The sequence below is a fragment of the Dendrobates tinctorius genome, unplaced genomic scaffold, assembly GCF_039654945.1.
Source record: "Dendrobates tinctorius isolate UK_male_01 unplaced genomic scaffold, ASM3965494v1 ptg000014l, whole genome shotgun sequence".
Taxonomy (NCBI): Eukaryota; Metazoa; Chordata; class Amphibia; order Anura; family Dendrobatidae; genus Dendrobates; species Dendrobates tinctorius.
In genome coordinates, this window is record NW_027361682.1 from 20070623 (window position 1) to 20090634 (window position 20012).

Below are 20012 nucleotides of genomic sequence, written 5' to 3' on the forward strand. Positions count from 1 at the left end.
TTACAGAAGGTTTTTGAAAATTAATGTTTAAACTGTATTTTGTGATCAAATCGTGGATGTGTGGTTTGTTTGGCTATTTTCTTGCTGAAGGGGGCAAGTTTTCCTTTCAAATGTTGTATCATTTGTGTGTGTGGGTGCAGTATGAACGGAGATACAACGTGATCACTGAAAAACAGTGTTTAGAAATAATAGAATACAGTAGATTGGTAACAATTAAAACATCTTCACCGGGAGAGTAAGAAAAGGAGTGTGCAGGTTGTCACCTGCACACTCCTTTTCTTACTCTCCCATTGAAGATGTTTTAATCGTTACCAATAAAGTGTGGAATTTCAAGATTGGTGAGTGCTATCCATTCTCTTTATTCTGGATCTGCGATATTGTTGTTTCTGGGTGAGCAACCGAAGTCTTGGGGTATATGACTGCAGTATTTTTTAACACCGCATTGATTTGCGTAGTTGGAGCGGTATCAGCGGTGCTATCCTCTTTCTTCTACTGGATAAAAGTATGTGTCTGATAACACTGAATGACAACCATAGAGGCTTCCACTGCCTCCAACATGGAAAATCAGCAATACCAGCCGCAAAATATCTCCAAATTAGATCAGGAGTATAGACAAGCTGATAACAACCCCAGTGTGGGACATATTGCAGATAAGCTTGGAATATTTTATTTTGAATGAAAACCAGTATGAGATGACTTGCTTGCTCGTCAGTTTGGGGTGCAAGGATTTCTCTTGCAGAGTGTTCAGCGTCACAAGTCAGTGTTTCCATTCATTCCATTGACAGTAAGTAGAGGAGGACGTATGGGCTGGATCTCATGTATACATAAGGCCTACATTAGCATTTCAGTCTTGCATCTTGTTAGGGTATGTGTGTTTTTGTTCCTCTCTGCAGAGGGCATCCCTAGTGCACAGCCCTGCGGACAGGTTGCAGAGTGGGCTTCATTCTTTGTGCTAAAAGCTGATGTTTAAGGGGGTGGGTGTGAACACTTTTGCCCTTCCAGGGTGCTGATCCCAGGAGAGGGAGAACAATAAGCCACATGTTTAGTCAAGGTATGGTTGTGGGATCTGTTGTCTGTATTTGAGAAACAATCTGAAAGACTGTTTTTGCTGGCTGGAGTGGGATACACGTGCTACGATCGTGATATCCATCATCTGGAGGAACATAGGCTGTGGCTGCAGACTATACTAGAGGAAGATATCAAAATTTGTGAGCCAATCAAAAGTTGGGAGACAGTGGGTATCACCTGGTACTGAGGCAGTGGAACTACCGATCCCAGGTTGGGATCTTGTGGACTGGGGACATTGTATTATCTACCTGAAATTACTGTAAGACCATGGCCGTAAGTATTGTTAACCTGCTGTGGCGTGGCTAAGGGTTGTATAGTCGATGGGAGGTATGTGTCTCAGAGGTGGCATGTCTCTGTAATGTAAGCCCAGAGTGTTTCTTTAGTACACATAAGCCCTAATGAATATCACTATACTTCTAATGTATTGCAAGGACCTGTGGTGAGATCATAATCACGTGACTAGTCAGCTGCTGGGTTCGTGGGTGTGGCTATACCTTTATAATGTAGACTACTCCTGAAACACGGGGCTGTATATGGGGAGGGACAAGCCTCCTGTGTGTGCTGAGGCTCCAGGACTGAGCATGAAGGAATGGACAGTTATGTTTTTTTTTCCTCCTGAGCTGAAGGCTAGTTCTTTTGGTGATGTGCTGTTTTTGGTTTATGAAGCAATAAACCCTATGAACTTTAAAGGAACGCGCCGCCTGATTGACTCCCGTTGCACCTGAGCGAGTACAATCCCTACACTGCCTAAGTGATTATTACAACCCACAACATCACATCTTCTCAACCAGATACCTGTGTTATTGTGAATCAAGAGGCTGGTGTAGTATCCATGGTATCGATCTCCTGGTCTTGAGAAGTACAGATTGGGGGAAAGTTCCAATGAATATATCATAGGAAAAATGGCAATAAATATTCTCATCGAAATCAGTGGTAGCATAAACAAGACCAAGATCAGTAATCTGGAAAATAAGGAAACAAAATATATTGCACATACTGTATAGCTGTGTTCCCTTTACATAGATAACATTACAAATCCTGTACTGATCCAGAGTTGCATCCTGTATTATACACCAGAGTTGCACTCACTATTCTGCTGGTGCAGTCACTGTGTAAATAAATTACATTACTTATCCTGTACTGATCCTGAGTTACCTCCTGTATTATACTCCAGAGCTGCACTCACTATTTGACTGGTGGAATCACTAAGTGGATACATTGCACTACATATTCTATACTGATCCTGAGTTACATCCTGAATTATACCCCGTGCTGGGCTCAGTGCTCACTATTTTACTGGTGGATTGACTGTGTACATACATTATCCATTTTTCCCCTCTGCCTTTGAGGGGGGGCGAGATTACGTCACTTCATCGCACACCATGCTGTATGCTGGGCAGTGCAGCAGCGGAGACACTCTGCAGAGATCAGAGCAGCGGGGAAATAAGGAGGACAGGTGAGTAGTAGTAGTAGTTTTTTATATATATATATGTTACGATAATGTAAAATATCACATAAGATTCCCCTGATTATCACATTGCAGAAACTTCTATTCGCATACTGAGCCCTGTTAAGTCAGTGTGCGGGTTTGACCCCCCTGTTCTTTTCCCTTTGCCTGCATATTTTGGCTCACTGGCAGCCTGTAAACTGAGACAGCAGCAACTCACCTCCTTGTTCCTCCCCCGCAGCTCACACACACACGACCAGTGTAACCTGAATTACTAGTCACTGGCTTCCTGCCTCACGGCAGGGGGTCCCTTTATCTGTTCCACCTTGTGCAGGTACTCTCACAGACAATAATAAGAATCTAATCATTTGGTCATAAAAAGCTGCCAGATTACGACAGAAATATGAAAATAACACAATGGGACATGCTCCAAGCGGGCTTCGCCACAGTGGTTCTTACTAAATTCTAACACTAACAGAACCAGAGAAATAGATTTTTCCTGAACAGAGCGTGATAGACAGCTAGTGTTTGATGTCATCAGAAAGCTAATTTCAATATAAGATGAATGATGGTTCTGCCGATATTCTGCTAGGTTCTCAAGCCCCGATATGATGGTTATAAGTTTTCAGAACCCAAATCTGTACTTTGAGAAAGGGGAGGACTGTCACAAGATAGCCCCTTTGTTGATGTCACCAGTCCAAAGGTATAAGTAATTGTCCCCTAACCCCCCATTCATTCTAGCCTGGGATGCCATGCCAATAGAATATCAAATGCATGGTGACGTCTGGCTCCTCCTCCTCCCCCAGCATGGTTCTGCCTGAAATGATCTAAGTAACATGTGAGTTTTATTCCTTCTCTTAATCTCCCTTTTATTGTATTCGCATTGTACATATTTTAATTGTCTCCCATTGTAAAATCTTTTTATATCTTTGTAAACACTGCCCATCTTTTGGGAATAAACTATAAAATTTATTAGGTCTGTCTCCTTGCTCTGTGACAAATTCACGCACCTATAAGCTAATTATGCTACTGATTTGGGTTGGCTTCGAACCCCTCTATTAATTTGAAATATTAATAAGAGAAATCATAAGCTGGTGGCAGCGAAGGGTGCTCTGGGCAGGTGGGCCAGCTGGCAGTGACAGAATGGGTTTTATAAGCTGATATGTCTGGCGGTGGCCAGGACTAGTTATAATTCCCTCACTGCAGCGGCCTAATAGCCAGTGCACAACAAGTAGCCCCTCAGGTGACTACTTATCCTAGGTGTAGTTCCCTGACTGACCTGAGGGTAAGGGGGCGCTGGAGAGCTGCGAGTTCCAAAGTAGAACTGAAAAGTGGGGTATACATAAAATCCCGGCAGCTTGTAACATATTGTGGCAGCAGTGGGATATGTGCAATAACCCCCTGCGATAAATTGTTAGGGCAAGACTAGCTTGCTGTTTTTATCACATGGTGCCAGCGCTGGGATAACTAAGATAAGCCCCCCTGTGTCTGTGATAGCCATGTGCGGCCAAAGGTCACACCCCCTGATCGTGACAATATATATATCAGTGAATACATGGTGGCCATAATACTGCAGAACTGTGGGGCTGCATTATATTCTATGAGGTGGCTGCATTATACTATATGGGTGGCTGCATTATATTCTATGGGGGGCTGCATTACACTCTATGAGGTCGCTGCATTATATTGTATAGGGGCTGCATTTTATTCTATGAGGTGGCTGCATTATATTCTATGGGGGGCTACATTATATTCAGTGGGGGGCCTGTATTATACTTTATGGGGTATATGGGGGCAGCATTATATTCTATGGGGGCTGCATTATACACTGTGGGAAGCTGCATTATACACTGTGGGGGCTGCATTATACATTGAGCAGACTATGGGGTGCATTACACTATATGGGGTCTGCATTCTACTCTATCATACTATGGGCAGTGCATTATAGTATATGAACTGATGTGACCTGCATCATACTGTATCGAGGACTATAGGGAATGCATTATACTATATGAAGAACTATGGGGTGCATTGGAGTACTGAGGAGTGTATATTACTATAAGAAGGACTACGGGGAGTGTATTATACTGCATGGAGTGCTATGGGGATTGTATTATACAATATGGAGGACTATGGGGAGTGTCCTACACTATAAAGAGGACTATGGCACACATTATAGAATATGGAGGACTATGGGGTGCATTATACTATGGGGAGGACTATGGGGAGTGTACTATACTATATGGATTACTATGAGGCAGATTATTCAACATGAAGGACTATGAGGTGCATTATACTTTATGAAGGTCTATGGGGAGTGTATTATACTATATGGAGAACTATGTGGCACATTATATAATATGGAGTACTATGGGGTGCATTATACTATGTGGAGGACTATGGGGTATATTATACTTTATGGAGGACTATGAGGAGAGTATTATACTGTAATGAGGACTATGGGTCACATTATACAGTATGGTGGACTATGGGGTGTATTATACTAAACAAGCAAAATGCTGCCTATTCATGGAGTGATTGGATTGCTTATGCCGAAACAAAAATCATAGTTCTCAGCAGCACATCTCCAGGAAAGACTGCACATATGTTGCTGAATAACATGATACTGTATGGGGACAGATTGATCTACTAATGATCATTCTGTCCCCATCATGGCTCCTCAGCCGGTGTAAGGAGGCCGGGAAACAAGCATCAAATTACTTTAATATTGTCGCACACAAGTTCAGCACATGTAAATACAATCAAAATTTTTAGGTGTGATGTTGCAATATGTTAGTATTTGGGGCCCCATTTTAAACTTTTGCCCAGGGTCCCACTTTGCCTAAAACTGGCCTTGCCTATTATTATACGCCAAAGTTGCACTCACTGTTATGCTGGTGGAGTCACTATGTACATACATTACATTACTTATCCTGTACTGATCCTGAGTTACAACCTGTATTATACTCCAGAGCTGCACTCAGTATTCTGCTGGTGCAGTCACTGTGTACATACATTACATTACTTATCCTGTACTGATCCTGAGTTAGATCCTGTATTATACTCCAGAGCTGCACTCACTATTCTGCTGGTGCAGTCACTGAGTATATACTGTACATTACATTACTTATCCTGAGTTACATCCTGTATTATACTCCAGAGCTGCACTCACTATTCTGCTGGTGCAGTCACTATGTACATACATTACATTACTTATCCTGTACTGATCCTGAGTTAGATCCTGTATTAATGGCACAATGGAGGAGTAACAGTAGTGATGACATCTATGCCACAGTAGAATTCACTGATAAACTACAGTGGCATTTAAAAGTTTAGGTCCCCCTGGTCAAAATTACTGTCATTGTGAACAGTTAAGAAAGTTATAGATGTAATGATCTCTAAAAGGCCTAAAAGGTTAACTATGACATATTTCCTTTGTATTTTAGAAAATTATACATATATATACACTCACTGGCCACTTTATTAGGTACACCATGCTAGTAAGGGGTTCTACCCCCTTTTGCCTTCAGAACTGCCTCAATTCTTCGTGGCAGAGATTCAACAAGGTGTTGGAAGCATTCCTCAGAGATTTTGGACCATATTGACATGATGGCATCACACAGTTGGCGCAGATTTGTCGGCTGCACATCCCTGATGCGAATCTCCCGTTCCACCACATCCCAAAGATGCTCTATTGGATTGAGATCTGGTGACTGAGGAGGCCATTTGAGTACAGTAAACTCATTGTCATGTTCAAGAAACCAATCTGAGATGATTCGAGCTTTATGACATGGCGCATTATCCTGCTGAAAGTAGCCATCAGATGTTGGGTACATTGTGGTCATAAAGGGATGGACATGGTCAGCAACAATACTCAGGTAGGCTGTGGCGTTGCAACGATGCTCAATTGGTACCAAGGGGCCCAAAGAGTGCCCAGAAAAAATTCCCCACACCATGACACCACCACCACCAGCCTGAACCGTTGATACAAGGCAGGATGGATCCATGCTTTCATGTTGTTTACGCCAAATTCTGACCCTACCATCCGAATGTCGCAGCAGAAATCGAGACTCATCAGACCAGGCAACGTTTTTCCAATCTTCTACTGTCCAATTTCGATGAGCTTGTGCAAATTGTAGCCTCAGTTTCCTGTTCTTAGCTGAGAGGAGTGGTACCCAGTGTGGTCTTCTGCTGCTGTAGCCCATCTGCCTCAAAGTTCGACGCACTGTGCGTTCAGAGATGCTCTTCTGCCTACCTTGGTTGTAACGGGTGGCAATATGAGTCACTGTTGCCTTTCTATCAGCTCGAACCAGTCTGCCCATTCTCCTCTGACCTCTGGCATCAACATGGCATTTCCGGCCACAGAACTGCCGCTCACTGGATTTTTTTTCTTTTTCGGACCATTCTCTGTAAACCCTAGAGATGGTTGTGCGTGAAAATCCCAGTAGATCAGCAGTTTCTGAAATTCTCAGACCAGCCCTTCTGGCACCAACAATCATGCCACATTCAAAGGCACTCAAATCACCTTTCTTCCCCATACTGATGCTCGGTTTGAACTGCAGGAGATTGTCTTGACCATGTCTACATGCCTAAATGCACTGAGTTGCCGCCATGTGATTGGCTGATTAGAAATTAAGTCTTAACACACAGTTGGACAGGTGTACCTAATAAAGTGGCCAGTGAGTGTATATATATATATATATATATATATATATATATATATATACACACACACACATCTTTTAAATTTGAAAAATTACAAAAAGGAATTGTCATGGTTTGAACAGGGTTCTTGCCCTGCACTCACAGGGTTAAGTGTTCGTGGCCTCTTTCTGGATCTGGGAGGGGTATTTATACTCACTCTTTACCAGGGTTCTCTGTCAGCTATACTGTTGTTCTGGTGTGTCTGACCCCTGGTGTGCGTGTATTCTGCGTTGCTTGTTTGCTTCCCGTGTATGACCCGGTCTGTTTCCTCACTCTGTACTCCGTCTCTCGCTTTGGTCCTATTGTCTTCTCCGGTTCTGACCTCCTGGCTTGGCTATCGTTACTCCGTTACAGTTTACCCCTATTGTACCGTCTAATGCCCGTTCTGGTTTTCTGATCTATTGCTATGTCCTGACTATCCATTCTGTCTAAACCTTTGGTACTGTATTGCTATCTTGTGCTTTGACCCTGGCTTCATCTGGTTTCCGCCCCTGTCTATGCCCCTTGGTAACTTGTCCCGTAGTTACCTTTCTAGGAGTTTCCCTGCAGCTCCTAGCTCTGTGGAGCTTAGGTCACGCCCCCAGCAGTCATGTGCTTCAGGTCCTGATACTCTGAAGCATGCATCATCACCGCTGCTGCCCTGCTTCACAGGTATCTTTGAGCACTGTCTTTGTACTCAGGACACCTGCACTGGCTCAGTGAGCAAGTGCAGTGCGGGGAACGTGACAGGAATGTGTCTGATGCATGGTTAGTACCTAGTATCAACTTCTCTTGAAAGTATCACAACTTGTAAATGCTTTTTGCAGCCAGCCAAGAAGCTCTCAATTCTTGTTCGAAGGATTTTCGTCCATTCTTCCTTGGAAAATTTTTCTAGTTCTGAAAGAGTCCTGGGTCATCACTGCTATTTTGAGGTCTCGCCACAGATTTTAAATGATAGCAACAAAACCCAGTTGCATATTAGTGCAAGGGAAGGAAACATCCAGTGATGTGCCTCCCTATGAAAAACTACACCAACTCCAAGATACATAAGAAACCAGAGAAAAAGGAGCGAGAGGTGACAAAAGATTGTAAAAATAGTATGTAAATACTTATGTCTCCCAAAAAAATTGAGAAAAGTATTCAAGGTCTGATACCTTTATTGGCTAACCAGCAGGGCCGGCGTTAGGGGCAGGCAGACCAGGCAGCTGCCTAGGGCCCCTGCTCCTCCAGGGGCCCCCAGCCAGCGGCACATCACACAGCCGTTATGGGGCCCCTGTGAGGCAGGGGGCCTGCCTTTCCCCAGCGCCGACTCCCGCTGCCGCCGCATTGAAGGAGGCAGTGATGGGAGGAGAGAGAGTCAGCTGACGCTCCCTCTCCCATCATTCCTCGCTCTGCCTCTGACACAGCGGGGGCGCGATGACGTCATTGCGCTCTCACTGTGTGCCAGACAGAGCAGGAAGAGACAGGAGCAGCCAGCAGCGCAGGCACGAGGAGAAGGTGAGGAGTGTGTTTTTTTTTTTAAAATCAGTGTGAGTGCTGGACTGTGGGGCCACTCTGGGGGGGCTATTTACCATGCTCAGCTGTATCATACCATGCTGGGGGGGCCATATACCATGCTGGGCTGTATCATACCATGCTGGGGGGGCTATATTCCATGCTGGGCTGTATTACACCATTCTGGGGGGGCTATATACCATGCTGGGCTGTATCATATCATGCTGGGGGGGCTATATACCATGCTGGGCCGTATTATACCATGCTGGGCTGTATTACATAATTCTGGGGGGGCTATATACCATGCTGGGCCGTATTATAACATGCTGGGCTGTATCATACCATGATGGGGGGACTATAAACCATGCTGGGCCATATTATACCATGCTGGGCTGTATTACACCATTCTGGGGGGGCTATATACCATGCTGGGCTGTATCATACCATGCTGGGGGGAGCTATATACCATGCTGGGCTGTATTACACCATTCTGGGGGGACTATATACCATGCTCGGCTGTATCATACCATGCTGGGGGGGCTATATACCATGCTGGGCTGTATTACACCATTCTGGGGGCTATATACCATGCTGGGCTGTATCATATCATGCTGGGGGGGCTATATACCATGCTGGGCCATATTATACCAAGTTGGGATGTATTACACCATTCTGGGGCGCTATATACCATGCTGGGCTGTATTATATCATGCTGGGCTGTATTATACCATGCTGGGCTGTATTACACCATTCTGGGGGGGGGCTATAAACCATGCTGGGCTGTATTATACCAGGCTGGGCTGTATCATACCATGCTGGGGGGGCTATATACCGTGCTGGGCCGTATTATACCATGCTGGGCTGTATTACACCATTCTGGGAGGGCTATATACCATGCTGGGCTGTATTATACCGTGCTGGGCTGTATTATACCATTCTGGGGGGCTATATACCATGCTGGGCTGTATTATACCTTGCTGGGCTGTAGTATACCATTCTAGGGGGGCTATATACCATGCTGTGCTGTATTATACTGTACTGGGCTGTATTATACCATTCTGGGGGGCTATATACCATGCTGGGCTGTATCATACCATGCTGGGGGGGCTATATATCATGCTGGGCTGTATTACACCATTCTGGGGGGACTATATACCATGCTCGGCTGTATCATACCATGTTGGGGGGGCTATATACCATGCTGGGCTGTATCATATCATGCTGGGGGGGCTATATACCATGCTGGGCCGTATTATACCAAGCTGGGATGTATTACACTATTTTGGGGCGCTATATATCATGCTGGGCTGTATTATATCATGCTGGGCTGTATTATACCATGCTGGGCTGTATTACACCATTCTGGGGGGGCATAAACCATGCTGGGCTGTATTATACCATGCTGAGCTGTATCATACCATGCTGGGGGGGCTATATACCATGCTGGGTGGTATTATACCATGCTGGGCTGTATTACACCATTCTGGGGGGTTTATATACCATGCTGGGCTGTATTATACCGTGCTGGGCTGTATTATACCATTCTGGGGGGCTATATACCATGCTGGGCTGTATTATACCTTGCTGGGCTGTATTATACCATTCTGGGGGGGCTATATACCATGCTGGGCTGTATTATACTGTACTGAGCTGTATTATACCATTCTGGGGGGGGCTATATACCATGCTGGGCTGTATTATACCATGCTGGGCTGTATTATACCATTCTGGGGGGCTATATACCATGCTGGGCTGTATTATACCGTGCTGGGCTGTATTATACCATTCTGGGGGAGCTATATACCATGCTTGGCTGTATTCTACCATGCTGGGATGTATTATACTATTCTGGGGGATATATACCATACTGGGCTGTATTATATCATTCTGAGGGGGCTATATACCATGCTAGGCTGTATTATACCATGCTGGACTGTATTATACCATGCTGGGGGGCTATACACCATGCTGGGCTGTATTATACTACTGGGCTGTATTATTCCATTCTGGGGGGGCTATATACCATGCTGGGCTGTATTATACCATGGTGGGCTGTATACCATGCTGGGCTGTATTATACCATGCTGGGCTGTATTGTACCATGCTGTGCTGAATACCATGGTGGGCTGTGCTGTATACCATGGTGGGCTGGGCTGTATACCATGTGGTGCTGGGCTATATACCATGTGGTGCTGGGCTATATACTATGTGGCTGTGTTATATACCATGGCGTACATTTTAAATTATATTCTATAGGGGGAGGCTGTGTTATATAATATGGGGGGCTACATTATATTCTATGGGGAGGTGGGCTGTATTATATTCTATTTGGGGCTACATTATATTCTATGGGGGGGCTGTATTATATTATATTCGATGGAGGCTGCATTATACTATATGAGGAGAGCTACATTGTATTCTATGGAGGGGCTACATAATACTATATAAGGGGCTGCATTATATCCTATGAGGGGGTTGCCATATATTCTGTGGAGGGGCTGCATTATACTATATGGGGGTGGGGCTGCATTATTTTCTATGGGGGTTACATTATATTCTGTGGAGTGGCTGCATTATACTCTGGGGTAGCTGCATTATTCTCTAAGGGGTGGCTGCATTATACTATAAGAGGTGGGCTGCATTATATTCTATGGGGGTTACATTATATTTTATGGCGGGGCTGCATTATACTCTGTGGGGTGGCTGCATTATGCTCTATGGGGTGGCTGCATTATACTATATGTGGGCTGCGTTATACTGTATTGAGGACTATGGGGAATACATTATATGAAGAACTATGGGTGACTATGGCAGTGCATTATACTATATGGAGAACTATGACGAGTGTATTATACTATATGGAGGACTGAGCAGTGTATTTTAATATATAGAGGGCTATGAGAAGTTTATTATACTATATGGAGGACCCCCCTAGTCCTCCATATAGTATAATAAACTTCTCATAGCAGATTATAGCAGATTATATTATATGGAGGACTATGGGGTGTAAACTGTAGATGTGCTGCTGATAACATGATACTGTATGGTGATCTGTTAGGGTGTGTGCACACGTTGCGGATTAGTCTGTGGCTTTTTCTGCAGAGAATCCATATATCTTGGCCGAAACCGCAGGGTAAAACACATGCATTTTTCCTGCGGATTCCTAGCATGTGTACAGTGGATTTGATGCAGGTTCTAGTGCGGTTTGGCAGTGCGGATGAGAGAGAAAGATTGATTTGTATGTCCCGGAACGTACACTGCAGCTGCGGTTCCGCAAAAAAGAAGTAACATGCTGTGGAAAATAAACCGCAGCAAATCTGTGTGGAATTTTCCGCAGCATGTGCATGGCGAATTTGGTTTTCTATAGGTTTACATGGTACTGTAAACCGCATGGAAACTGCTGCGGATCCGCAGGACCAAATCCGCTGCGGATCCGCAGCAAAAACCGAAACGTGTGCACATACCCTTAGTAATCCATTAGTGATCGTTCTGTTCCCATCATTCTTTCTCAGACGGTGGAAAGAGGCCGGGAAACAAGTGTTGAACGACTTCTTCAATTTTGTCGATCACACTCATTTAGCGGGCTGAACTCAGCGCATGTAAATACAATCGAAATGCTTCTGTGATGTGCTATATGTTATCATTTGGGGCCCCAATTTAAACTTTGCCTAGGGCCCCACTTTGCCTAAAACCGGCCCTGCTAACCAGAGAAATTATATTTGCAAGCAAGCTTTCAGGGCTCAAAAGGCCCCTTCATCAGGGTAGATTACAAGTGAATTACTGAGAAACGATGGCAACATTTAAATAGGAATTACAACAGGACATGAGATGATGCTAGCTATAGACAGGCCAAGGAAATCAAATTAAGGTTTTTGTTACACATGCAGATGAGGACCAAGTGTTCTATTAGAGATCTGAAGACCTTCTTGTGGAGGTGTGAACTTTGTTCATGTAATGAGTCATGAACCCAGGTGTCAAATTCAGTCCTTTTGTTAGCGATTGGAACATATTTATAAATTTAAACTCCAAAATCTTCTCTTCTCTGTCACTATTAAAATGACCTTTCAATATTAGGACTTTTAGATCTGCCAAGCTGTGTCCAGGTCTAGAGAAGTGTATCCCTACAGGTGTGTCCAGCTCATTTTTTATTGTATGTCTATGCAGATTCATCCTTGTTTGTAGTTTTTGTTTAGTTTCCCCGATGTACGTCCCTGCATTGCACCTTGTACACTGTATCATGTACACGACATTGGAGGATGTACATGAAAAAGAGTCCATGATCTAATAGTCCTGATTTGTGTTTGGTATGGGGACTTTATCTGTTGGTGATATGTGGGTGCAAGTCTTGCATTTCTTACTGTTACAGGGGACTGTGCCTGTCTCTGAAGGTGATTCGAGGGTACTTCTGACAAGGATACTCCTTAGGTTGGGAGGCTGTTTGTAGGAGAGCAGTGGCAGTTCCGGGAATATTGCTTTCAGTCTGTGGTCTCTGTGGAATATGGGTTGGAGGTCAGTGCCAATTTTCCTTAAAATGTTCATGTTAGGGTTGTACGTGACCACAAGCGGCACCCTGCTGTTTTCCTCCTTCTGTTTGTAATCCAGGAGGCTACTTCTTGGGATCCTTGTAGCTCTGTGGATCTGTTCATCAATTACAAGTGGATGGTATCCTTGGTGTAGGAATGTTTTTCTGAGTGATAGTAGTTGTAGTTTTCTATCCTCATTGTCCGAACAGATCCGAATGTACCTTAGAGCTTGACTGTAGATTATTGATTTTTTTTGTCTCTCGGATGAAAGCTGTTCCATCTCAGGTATGCCGGACGTCCTGTGGGTTTATGGTAAATAGTCGTTTGTACGGTATTGTCTTTGATGTATATAGTTGTGTCCAGAAAATGGATTTGGGATTTTGAAAAGTTGAGGGTGAGCTTGATGGTTGGGTGGAACTTGTTGAAGTTGTTGTGGAAGGTAAGCAAGTCCTCCTCTGAGCCTTTCCAGATTAGTAGTAGGTCATCAATGTAGCGGAAGTATGCTAGAGGTTTGATAGTGCAGGATGCCAAAAAGTCTTGTTCTAGTTTAGCCATAAACAGGTTAGCATACTGTGGTGACATCTTGCTTCCCATGGCGCTGCCCATGCACTGTTGGTATATATTGTTTCCAAAAGAAAAATAGTTATGGTGGAGCACAAACTGGATGAATTGCAGGGCTGGTTCCGAGGCCAGATTGTTTTTTTTTGGAAATATTTGCATGCAGCAATCCCATCTCTGTGAGGAAGGTTGGAGCATAGGGACTCTACATCCATGGTGGCCAATATTGTATCCTCTGGAAGTGGACCCAGTGCTGACAATTTACAGAGAATGTCTGTGGTGTCCTGGATGTAGCTGGGTGTTTGCCTCACCAAGGGTTTCAAAATGTTCTCCACCCAGCCAGGCATATTTTCAGTTAATGTCCCAATACCAGAGATGATGGGTCTCCCTGGATTACCTTCTTTGTGTATTTTAGGTAACATGTAGAAGGTACCTATTTTGGGGTTGTCTGGTATTAGGTCCAGTAGGGAGGATGACATAGAGTCATACCCATAGATGATCTTTGTTAATTCCTCTTTGCATTTTTTGGTGGGATCTTCCTGAAAGGGGGTGTAGTATTTTTTGTCCAGGAGTTGTCTGTGTGCTTCCTGGATGTAATCTGTCTTATTCATAATTACTACAGCTCCCCCTTTATCTGCTGGTTTAATGATGATGTTGTTATTGGTTTTTAAGGATTTTATGGCTCTTCTTTCCTCCGTGCTGATATTGTGTGGTATTTTGAGGTGTTTGTCCAAAATGTCAGATTTTACTTTTTTGCGGAAACAGTCTATGTAGTGGTCCAGAGTTTGGTTGTGTCCAGGTTGTGGGGTCCAGTTTGTCCTCTTTTTCTTTTTTGATGTGTCTGTCTCACTGATTTGTGATGGGTTATCTGTGTGGTCATGGAAGAATTCTTTTAGCCTTAATCTGCGGAAGAATTCCTCAATATCACTGCAGAATTAAGCTGTGTCAAGCTGTTTAGTGGGACAGAATGTTAGACCCTTTGCTCGAACTTTCATTTCTGCCATATTTGGCTCATACTGTGAGAGGTTCACAACAGATGATGATGTATTAAAATTATTGCTTATATTGGGCTTACCTTCCGCTAGATTGAGACCTGCTTTCCTCCTGTCTGTTGAGCTTCTTTTTCTTGTTGATGATTAGGTGGTATTGTAATTTGTTGTAAAAATCCTGTAGTTACAATACCACCTAATCATCAACAAGAAAAAAAAGCTCAACAGACTCAGAAGGAAAGCAGGTCTCAATCTAGCTCACCCTCAACTTTTCAAAATCCCAAATCCATTTTCTGGACACAACTATATACATCAAAGACAATACCGAACAAACGACTATTTACCATAACCCCACAGGACGTCCGGCATACCTGAGATGGAACTGCTTTCATCCGAGACACACAAAAAAATCAATAATCTACAGTCAAGCTCTAAGGTACATTCGGATCTGTTCAGACAATGAGGATAGAAAACTACAACTACTATCACTCAGAAAAACATTCCTACACCAAGGATACCATCCACTTGTAATTGATGAACAGATCCACAGAGCTACAAGGATCCCAAGAAGCAGCTTCCTGGATTACAAACAGAAGGAGGAAAACAACAGGGTGCCACTTGTGGTCACGTACAACCCTCACATGAACATTTTAAGGAAAACTGGCACTGACCTCCAACCCATATTCCACAGAGACCACAGACTGAAAGCAATATTCCCGAAACTGCCACTGCTCTCCTACAAACAGCCTCCCAACCTAAGGAATATCCTTGTCAGAAGTACCCTCGCATCACCTTCAGAGACAGGCACAGTCCCCTGTAACAGTAAGAAATGCAAGACCTGCACCCACATATCACCAACAGATAAAGTCCCCATACCAAACACAAATCAGGACTATAAGATCATGGACTCTTTTTCATGTACATCCTCCAATGTCGTGTACATGATATAGTGTACAAGGTGCAATGCAGGGACATACATCGGGGAACTAAACAAAAACTACAAACAAGGATGAATCTGCAACAGACAATGTATGTCATTTACTGTTTTCCATTGGCGGTTTGCTCATCTGCCATGTTGTGCCCCAACTCCCCACACTGCGGCACATCTGGAGGCCTCTGACGCGTTGCTGGGCATCTTCTTGCCCGCATATGCACCTGGAGACATGACGCGCTCGCTGCTCTGAGGACCTGGTGCTCAAACGGCGCATGCGCCGATACACGTCCTCCCATTGGTTACAGCGTCCCATGTGACTCGTCACAAGGGCTACTTGAAGGTCCTGTGCCTGGAGCATACCATCCTCTTGAGAAAGCGGCGTTGTGCCTGCGAAACGCGCGTCGAGGTGGACATCTGGCCCCGGGATCATCTCCCTGAAGCCCCCACCAGTCTGGTAAGCCCTTAGCTACTTAGTTTGAATGACTTTTTTTGTCCTAAAAGAGCGCTTGCCATGCCCCCTGGTCACTTGACTATGAGTTCTATAATATACATTGCGGTGACGTCTTTATAGGGATGTTTTCCCGTCCTATTGGCATGTATCTTGGTGCACTTTTCTTGTTACTTTTTGTATGTAATGGTTTTTAGCGGATTTTTCTAATAAAGAAATTTATACTATTTTTACAATCTTTTGTCACCTCTCGCTCCTTTTCTCTGGTTTCTCAGATTTTCAATGATGTTCAGATCATGGGACTGTGAGGGTCATTGCAAAACCTTCAGCTTGCGCCTTTTGAGGTAGTCTATTGTGGATTCTGACATGTGTTTAGGATCATTATCCATTTCTGGAAGCCATCCTTTTTCCTTTCTTCAGCTTTTTTTTTTACAGATGGTGTTATGTTTGCATCAAGAATTTGTTGAAATTTAATTGAATCCATTCTTCCCTCTACCCATGAAATAATCCTTGTGCCATTGACCAAAACACAACCCCAAAGCATAATTGATCCACCCCCATGCTTAATGGTTGGCGAGATGTTCTTTTCCTGAAATTCTGTGCCCTTTTTGATCCACAAATGCAGTGGGTACGGAAAGTATTGAGACCCCTTTAAATTTTTCACTCTTTGTTTCATTGCAGCCATTTGGTAAATTCAAAAAAGTTCATTTTTTTTCATTAATGTACGCTCTGCACCCCATATTGACTGGAAAAAAAAACAGAAATGTAGAAATTTTTGCAAATTTATTAAAAAACAAAACTGAAATATCACATGGTCATAAGTATTCAGACCCTTTGCTCAGACACTCATATTTAAGTCACATGCTGTCCATTTCCTTGTCATCCTCCTTGAGATGGAGTCCTATATACTCTATGGAGCACATATATCTGCGAGAGTCTGCCCGGCTCACTCAGTGGCAGTTGGGGTATGTATTCCATGATCACCTCCCATTTATCCTCCTCTACCCTTCCCAACTCTTCCTGCCATTTTCCTTTTGCTTTTTACTTAAGAAGGTATACATTAAATCCTTATAAATATCTGACATCACCTCTTTTGTTCCCCTCTCTGCGCAAACATAGTCCACCAGTATATCTTTATGGATCTCCATATTAACCGTCTTGCTCTGTGTTATGTAGGCATGTCTAAGCTGTCTATATTGGAACCTACAGACCTCCGGTAGCCCATAGTCCTCCTGCAGCTTTCCAAAAGACACTAGTCCTTACGTGTCCTGTACCTGAACCATGTACTGTATTCCCAGTCTCTTCCAATTTGTAAATTTCCCTATTTAATCAAACTTCGGTAGTGTTTCATTTTGCCATATCAGGGAAAAATTTGTCAAGTGCTCCACTCCCCTAGTCTTTTTTATTGCCTCACAAACCTTATGTACCAGCGCCAAAGTGGGGTATAACAATCCCATTTTCCTAAAGCTACCTGCTTCCAGCCCCTGAACCAGTAGATCCCTCCCCACAACCTGAACCAACATCTTTTGTACTGAACCGGTGCCAGCTGTTTCCCTCCAACCCCTCATTTGTTGACCCTGAGCTGATAGATATAGATCCTAGGGTTTGGGAGAGCCAATCCTCCCATCCTTGGGCCTCTGCAATATTTCAAGCCTAATCGTCGGCTGTTTTTTCCCCCCACAAGATCGCTAAATATAGCATTAATGGTACGAAACCATCTTTTAGGAAACCAAATGGGGGCATTGTGCAACACGTATAACAACTGGGGCTTCAGAATCATCTTGATCAAATTTATTCTCCCCACCACTGAAAGATGTCATTTACACCATGCCCCTACTTTACTCCTAAACTTACCCAGCAATGGAATCAGGTTCAAGTTCATATAACTTGAGAGCGGAAGTGACACCTGAATGCCTAAGTATTTAAACTGTCACACAACTGCCAGCCTACTACCCTCCCCTGATATCAGTAGATCATCACTGCATCCAATCACAGCTAAAATATTGGATTTCTCCCAATTAACTTCTAGGCCCGATACAGTCCCATATGTCTTAAGAATATTCATCGCTCCCAACAAGTCTCCAGGGTCCTCCAAAAAGAGTAGCACATCATTCGCATACAAGGATATTTTTTCTTCTATCAGTCAATATCTAAACCCCCCTAACTGAGACCGCTTTCCTAATTGTCTGCGCCAGGGACTCTAATGCCAATGCAAAAAACAGCGGAGACCATGAACACGCCTGCCTGGCCCCCCAATGGAGAGTGAAATTTCTAGACGTTTGCCCGTTAACTCTAACCTTAGCAGTCGGGGATGTGTACATCAGCCGCACCCACGATGTAAAAGTCGGCCCAAATCCAAAACATCTCAGCACCCTCCAAACATAATGCAATTCAACACTATGGAACGCTTTACGCACGTCCTGCAAGTTCATAAAGAGTCTACACAAATTTATCATTGTAGACTTATTCTGCATAAACCTAGACTGGTCAGGGTGGACTAAATCCTGAACCACACTCGCCAGACGGCCGGCCAGAATCTTAGCTAAAATTTTAACATCCGCTGTCAGCAATAAATGGGCCTATAGGACTCTGCCAGCTCCGGGTCCATACCCTCCTTAGGGATGACAACCACCACCACCACCTCTCTCATGGACAACGGTAGTTCACCATCCCTCAGATTCTCCTCAAAGACTACCTTCAGTTTAGGTGCTACTATGTCTACTAACTGCTTATAGATTTCACGCAGGAGACCGTCCGCCCCTGGGGCCCTATTATTCGTCATAGACATTATAGCTATTTCAATCTCTTCCCTTGTTATGGGCACTTCCAATCTCCTCCTGTCACTCTCTTTAATACAAGGAAGTCCCACCGCCCCAAGAAACCCTTCTGTATCCACAGCTGTGGCCCCTGACCCAGAAGAATACAGCTGCTTACAGAACAGTCTAAACTCCATAATCCTTAAATGGAAGGTTTGGGACCACAAGATGTCTTCCTAGATCTGGCCATCCAGCCAAACTGAGCAATCGTGGGAGAAGGGCCTTGGTGAGAGAGCTAAAGAAGAACCCCAAGATCACTGTGGCTGAGCTCCACAGATGCAGTAGGGAGATGGAAGAAAGTTCCAATAAAGTACACTATCACTACAACCCTCCACTAGTTGGATCTTTATGGCAGAGTGGCCCAACGGAAGCCTCTCCTCAGTGTAAGACATATGAAATCCCACATAGAGTTTGCTAAAAAAACACATGAAGGATACTCAGACTATGAGAAATAAGATGCGGTCGTCTGATGAGAAGATAGAACTTTTTGGTGATAATTTTATGAGAAAACCAGGCACTGGTCATCACCTGTCCAATACAATCCCAAAAGTGAAACATGGTGGAAGCATCATGCTGTGGGGGTGTTTTTCACCTGCAGGGACAGGACGACTGGTTGCAATTGAAGAAAACATGAATGCGGCCAAGTACAGAGATATCCTGGATGAAAACCTCTTCCAGAGTGCTATGGACCTCAGACGTGGCCGAAGGTTCACCTTCCAACAAGACAATGACCCCAAGCACACAGCTAAAATAACAAAGGAGTGGCTTCAGAACAACTCTGTGACCATTCCTGACTGGCCCAGCCAGAGCCCTGACCTAAACGCAATTGAGCATCTCTGGAGAGACCTGAAAATGGCTGTCCACCAACGTTCACCATCCAACTTGGCGGAACTGGTGAGGATCTGCAAGAAAGAATGGCAGAGGATTCCCATATCCAGGTGTGAAAAACTTTTTGCATCATTCCCAAGAAGACTCATGGCTGTACTAGCTCAAAAGGGTACTTCTACTCAATACTGAGCAAAGGGTCTGAACACTTATGACCGAGTGATATT

At 44.1% G+C, this 20012-nt stretch overlaps 1 protein-coding gene across 2 annotated transcripts in view; it reads right to left on the reverse strand.

Moving 5' to 3' along the window:
* LOC141072763 (ABC-type organic anion transporter ABCA8-like) overlaps positions 1-20012 on the reverse strand; it is a 313983-nt gene that overhangs the window by 126459 nt on the left and 167512 nt on the right. For both annotated transcript variants that reach the window (XM_073559970.1, XM_073559969.1), the window contains exon 20: positions 1864-2030. In XM_073559970.1, the coding sequence (XP_073416071.1) occupies positions 1864-2030 (167 nt within the window). The remainder of the gene's footprint in view (positions 1-1863; positions 2031-20012) is intronic.